The 6091-nt window shown below is 37.0% G+C and overlaps 1 protein-coding gene across 1 annotated transcript; it reads left to right on the top strand.

Annotated features, from left to right (window-relative positions):
- Positions 1 to 4398: 4398 nt before the first annotated feature.
- LOC105884114 (olfactory receptor 1165-like) lies at positions 4399 to 5346 on the top strand. The gene has a single exon (XM_012787825.1). It carries the CDS (start codon positions 4399 to 4401, stop codon positions 5344 to 5346), a length of 948 nt encoding a protein of 315 aa, XP_012643279.1.
- The last annotated feature ends 745 nt before the right edge of the window (positions 5347 to 6091 follow it).

Raw genomic sequence — 6091 nt, 5'->3', positions numbered from 1 at the left:
GTAAAATATCCTAGGCATTTCATAAGTATTGTGGTAATATAGCATCAAAGAAAATAGAGCAGGAAAAAAATAGTGATATTTGAATTAACCAAAGAAGTTTTCTTGGAAAAACTATGTAGGGAATTTCTCATTTAAAGCTGATATGGCATAAACACTAGAGGAGAAAAGGTGTCATTTCTATGGTTTAGAAGAAATAAATTTTTATATAATATAATTTTAAGATATTTGTATAAATAGAGCATTATATTTAGTGACAAAATAATTTGTTTATATGCTTCTGGGAGGATATCATAGAAATCCATATAGAACAGTTTCAATTTGATGCATTTGACAATAAAGTACAGTTAAAAACACCTAAATTATTGTATCTAAGGGTAAAGGATAGTTGGATTTGTGTTTCATAGGACAGGAAGGAACTTTGTATCTAAATGACAACTGGTGATAGTGAGTATGAAGAGGAAGGGACATTTTGAAATTTCTGTTTTTCTCTTTTCCTGACTTTCCAATAGCCATAATCTGAGATTATAAAAGGACAACCAGAAAGTACCAGACCATGATGAGAGAGCAATGGGAAAATATATCATGTTGAGAAATCAATAATTTGAATTCAAATCTGAATGTTGGACTCAAAATGCTTGTGAGGTAGGTAAGGAAGAAACACATTTAAACTATTCTGGACCCTTTCAGGTTGCTGTGGTTCCCTGTATTTATTAAACTGAAAGCACATATTTAACAGAATGTGGACAATAGTGATAAGTTAAGTTAAAAATATTTTATAAAAGTTTAACAAATTTCCCAAATCATAATGAGATATCGAAAAATAGAATGGTCCCTGATGATCGGTAACATTAATGAAAGTATTCTAGACAGAAAGAGAGTTCTGAATGAAGGCAAGGATTATGCTTAGGGATCCATTCACTTAAAATTAAAAGTTCTTCAGGCAACATGAAGGCAAATTAGAGAAGATTCTAGTAGCATATAAAATTAATAATGAATGCACAATCCTCGACTTTGTTCAAAAAAAAATTCTAACTACGTAAGCATGGGGTTTGTGGCTTAAGAGTAAATTATGGTTACAATTTGACATGGTAGTGAGTTGACCTAATTCAGTTCAAATAATTAACTACAAATACTAATTTTATTTGACATATAGCAAGTATAAACAGTTTCTTGAGTTCATACATCATTGACCTAGATAGATATCACTGGAGTAGTAGGTCTAGTTCTTAGTACGGATATCAGGTCAGAAAGATTAATGTTGTACCATGAATATTAAGAAAATCCTCTAAGATATTTAGAAACCACTGTGAAAGAATAAAAACAAACAAACAAAAAGCATTAGAGTTATATTACAGATATTTACCTAGGAAAAAGCAAGAGGACTAGGTAAAGTATCTTGAAATATTTTAAATTCTGTATTGTGAAAGACAGTAAATCAGGATGTTGTTCCATTTCATACTAGAAATAGAAATATATAGATTAGAACTTTGACTTATAAGATAGTCTAATAAAGGGCATACTAAGGTAAATATTTAAATTTGGAAGTAACTATGGTAGTGATGTGGCTCGTTTCAATGACAGGGCTTGAAGAGAGATCGTTAGATGTAAGGAAATGAACTTTAAGGAGGAAGCACTGAAATTATTGCTAATGAAGATGAAATCTGAGGCAGGTGAAAATCCCAGAAATCTGCTTTCCAGCTGGGCAAGTCTTGTCTTAATTTTACTTTTAGAGTCTTTCAGAAAGGTCTCTTAATTTGTATTAGGCAGAGTGTAACTTAAAAGTTCCAGGGATTCTTTATCCAATGCAAGTTCAAGGACTTTTACTGATATAATGGTTTAAACTAACTGCCTTGTACTAGCAACAAATTGCATCTCAAACTTCTTACCCTGCCCAGTTGTAACTCAATTCAAGTAATCCGAGTTCCTGAATTTAAAGGTAAGCCTTTTTTTTTTTTTATCAACACATATGACTTAATATATGAAGTTCACAAAATGTCCACCCAATCACCTAAGTAATAGGATGTGATTTTATAGCTGATGTTCTACACCTGGGATAGTAGTGGGATTAGTAGACATTTGATGCTAGGGTGTTACTTGTTATAGACAAGTCTAACAGTTGTACCTGTTCACGGATGTGCTCATGATTACAGCATCATATCTACTGGGTCTTCAAATCACCTTATCGAACCTTTTTTTTTTTTAGGCCTAATTGCGGGGGAGAGTGAGGCAGGGCTGCAAGGAGATCAGCTGATTCTTCCCATGAAGCCAGGTCCCTTAGATAGGGGTCACCACAGAGGATAAGAAAATTGATAGGAAATAGAGAGAATAAAAGAATATACAGAGTCTAAGGTACAGTTTATAGTTTTATATAAAAAGATCAGAATAATAACAGTGGAGTTACTCAGGAGACTGGACATATCCCCGTGAACATCCAGCAATATGGTTAGATTCACATAAGTTTTTACAATCACAGATATCAATTACCAGTTGCCATAGTGACACATTTACATATCAGGGAATGCAGGCAGTGGGTTGGGGTCAAAAGTCTTCTCAAAGGGCTTCTAGCAAATTTTAATCTATCGCAGTGAAAAAACAGGTGCAAAGTCTTTTGGGGACTAACTTCTAAGTTTTAAGAGGTAGTTATCAATTAACAAAGGTATAATAAAAGAGGTATAGTGACTCTATATTTCTTTGATCTAGTTATTGTGGACGTAAAAGCAGACAGTCAGGAGAGAGCAGTAAGCCTGTTTTCTACAAAACAAGTTGTTTATAACCACCAAGGCCCATCTCTGGGCAAAGGGCACTCATTGTCTCTGGCTCCCATCCTGTGGGACATATTTGCCCTGCCTTGTCTTTCAAGCAAACAGGGAGGTGCTCAGATTTTGAGATACCAGGAAACCTTCCTGGGAAACAGAGCCATGAGAGCCCTCCCTTGATAGCAGCCTCTGACAAGTGAACCATTGAGTTCACACATTCCTTCAGGGCAAAACCCTGTAGACTCCTGTTTCTGTCTTTAATATAGCAATATTGGGCGATACAATAAAATAATGGTCTTATGAGCCACATCTCATTAATTTCTCAATCATATTTCTCAACACTTAATCATGTGAAATTTTTAATATTCAGACTCTTAGTCATTTACAAAAAAAGAGTTCATATTTTTCGATTTTACATCTCTCATTTTTTCTTGGCCACCATACCTGTCTGTCACATAAAGAAAGGGCTTGTGTTGTTTTGTATATTACTTTTTTAGTATCATGTTTGTTGTAGTTTATAATTGCTGATAAATAAGTGGTTGTTGTTTTCTGTTTTATGCAATATGTACTAAAAAAAAAAAAAACTGTGTAACTAGCAGAAGAAAATCAAAGTGAAACTTTTAAGAATATCTCCAAAATATTTCTTCAGGAGATAGTTTTATACCATTGAGCATTTTGAGCCTTATAAATGACCATATGGTGGGTATATCATTGACAGACCATTTTGTTGTTGTTGTTGAGACACAGTCTCACTCTCTTGCCTGAGCTAGAGTGTCGTGGCGTCAGCCTAGTTCACAACAACCTCAAACTCCAGGGCTCAATCAATCCTTCTGCCTCGGCCTCCCAAGTAGCTGGGACTACAGGCATGTACCACCATGCTCGGCTAACTTTTTCTATTTTTGATAAAGATGGGGGTCTTGCTCTTGCTCAAGCTAGTCTCAAACTCCTGAGCTCACACAATCCTCTTGCCTCAGCCTACAAAGGTGCAAAGATTACAGGAGTGAGCCACCATGCCTAGCCAACAGACCATTTCTGATCAGACTACTTAAAGCCTCTCCTTCATAATGATGCAAACCTAGAATAGGTAATAATCCAATATATGAATACACAGCTGCCAATGTCTGATAAGATGCATCTTTCCCCCAAGGAATTTGCTATCATGTGTTTATTTACATTTCAAAGTGCTTGATCTTCTCAAGGACTCCTCTGCCCTGATTAACTGACTCCTATGATCTGATCAATGCTTTCCTGATTTTGCTCTAGGTCTCCTTTGTTTTCATATAGTTATTTTTTTAAATAGAGCATTCAGTGCTCCAAGTATCATATAGATTAACAGATTATACATATTTATATACATATATACTAATTAAAAAATTTAGATAAGGAAATAAAAGTACTAAAGACTAAAGCTCATTGCTCATAATCAAAAAGACAGCAAGTTGTCAAGTGAGATTTCAAAGTGAAGCAGAACACTGTGAATACAAACTGACCACACTTGTCCTCACTCACTGTTTTGTACTGGGCCTCTCCTGAGTGCCTGATACCCCATCTTCTCAAGTTTTGATGCTCAATTTTCTTTGCTGTTTTCTTTCTATTTTTCTTCTCCTTTCTTTTGTTCTTTCTTTTCCTAAATTCAAGGGTCATGGTGCTGGGCGAAGGAAACCAGAGCTCTGTGACCACGTTCATCCTGTTGGGCTTCTCAGAATATCCACACCTTCAGGCACCCCTCTTCCTGATATTCTTGGCCATCTACACAGTCACTATGGTGGGAAACTGGTTCATAATTGTGGTCATAAGAATTAATCCCAAACTTCAAACACCCATGTACTTTTTCCTCGGACATCTATCCTTTCTGGATTTTTGTTATTCCAATGTATTTACACCCAAACTGTTGGAGACCTTGGTAGTGGAAGACAGAACTATCTCCTTCGGTGGATGCATGTCACAGTTTTTCTTTGGCTGTGCATTCGTGATCACAGAAATGTTCATGTTAGCAGCAATGGCCTATGACCGGTTTGTGGCTGTGTGTAACCCGCTGCTCTACACAGTTGCCATGTCTCATAGGCTCTGTGCTCTCCTGGTAGCTGGGGCTTACATATGTGGTGGACTCTGTTCCATGACCCTCACATATTCTCTTTTGGAACTTTCCTACTGTGGACCTAACACCATAAATCACTTTGGCTGTGAGTACTCTGCCATCCTCTCTCTGGCCTGCTCTGACCCCACCTTCAGCCAGATGGCCTGTTTAGCCATTTCTATATTCAGTGAGGCTTGTAGCCTCCTGGTCATCCTGGCCTCCTACATCTTCATAGTTGTCACTATCATCAAGATGCCTTCTTCGGGTGGACTGCGGAAGGCTTTCTCCACCTGTGCCTCCCACCTGACTGCCATCACCATTTTTCATGGCACTGTCCTCCTTCTCTACTGTGTGCCTAACTCCAACAGCTCATGGCTCCTGGTCAAGGTTGCCACTGTGTTTTTTACAGTGGTGATCCCCATGCTGAATCCCCTTATCTACAGCCTTAGGAACAAGGATGTGAAAGAGACAGTCAGGAGCTTAATCAACTCTAGACTTCATTCTCACTCATAGTAATTCAAGTACATTTGTTTATTTATGTCGATGCCCAACCTTTTTGTACACTTTGTTGATGACTGTTTAGCATTATTTTGAATAAATACATGATTATGTTTTAATCAATTAAATATAGCATATGCCCTGGTTTTCAGTGATCAGAATGCTTTGAAATTATTTGTAGTTTAATGTAATTATAATGCAATCTGATTCACTTCTTGTCAGGAAGGCTCAGAAAGAAATATATTTCAAAATCATCCCACTGGATACTGTGGAAATCAGGAAGAAGAAGAAGAAATCTATATTTAGGTATTTGCTACTGGTGTTATGGTTAACTTCAAGCTATGCTTAAACAGTGCTGCAAACACAGGTGAGAAGTGCACCTAGGCAGGTAGTGGATCCATGCTCAAGTTCTCCAGATTTTCTTGACTTAGCACATTCTGTATAGCACAAATCTTTGTTCCACTTTAAAACTTTATTTCAGATAAAATGAGTATCTTAAGGCCTATATTGTGAAAAATATCTGCTTGCTTTAAGAAGTTGATGCTGAAAATATTGGCTACCATTTACAGACATCACACATTTTTTGAGTATCAATATAATATATTTTGGTTCAATAAAAGGTGTTGAAATAATGGTGGACCTTTCCTTTTGGGATCTTGCAGCAGATGGAGGGGTACTCAGATCGTGAGCTCCCTACCAGCTGGCCCTCCCAGGTGCTGCTTGCCTGGTGACTCCAGCAGAGTGTGACAAATCCCGAGGC

Source organism: Microcebus murinus, chromosome 4, assembly GCF_040939455.1.
Source record: "Microcebus murinus isolate Inina chromosome 4, M.murinus_Inina_mat1.0, whole genome shotgun sequence".
Lineage (NCBI taxonomy): Eukaryota > Metazoa > Chordata > Mammalia > Primates > Cheirogaleidae > Microcebus > Microcebus murinus.
The sequence above is the reverse complement of the archived record's forward strand: the minus strand, read 5'-3'. Positions and strand labels throughout refer to the sequence as shown.

What these genes read in the sequence shown, in the direction of transcription:
- LOC105884114 (XM_012787825.1), top strand. Translation starts at nt 4,399, where the DNA reads ATGGTGCTGGGCGAAGGAAACCAGAGCTCTGTGACCACGTTCATCCTG.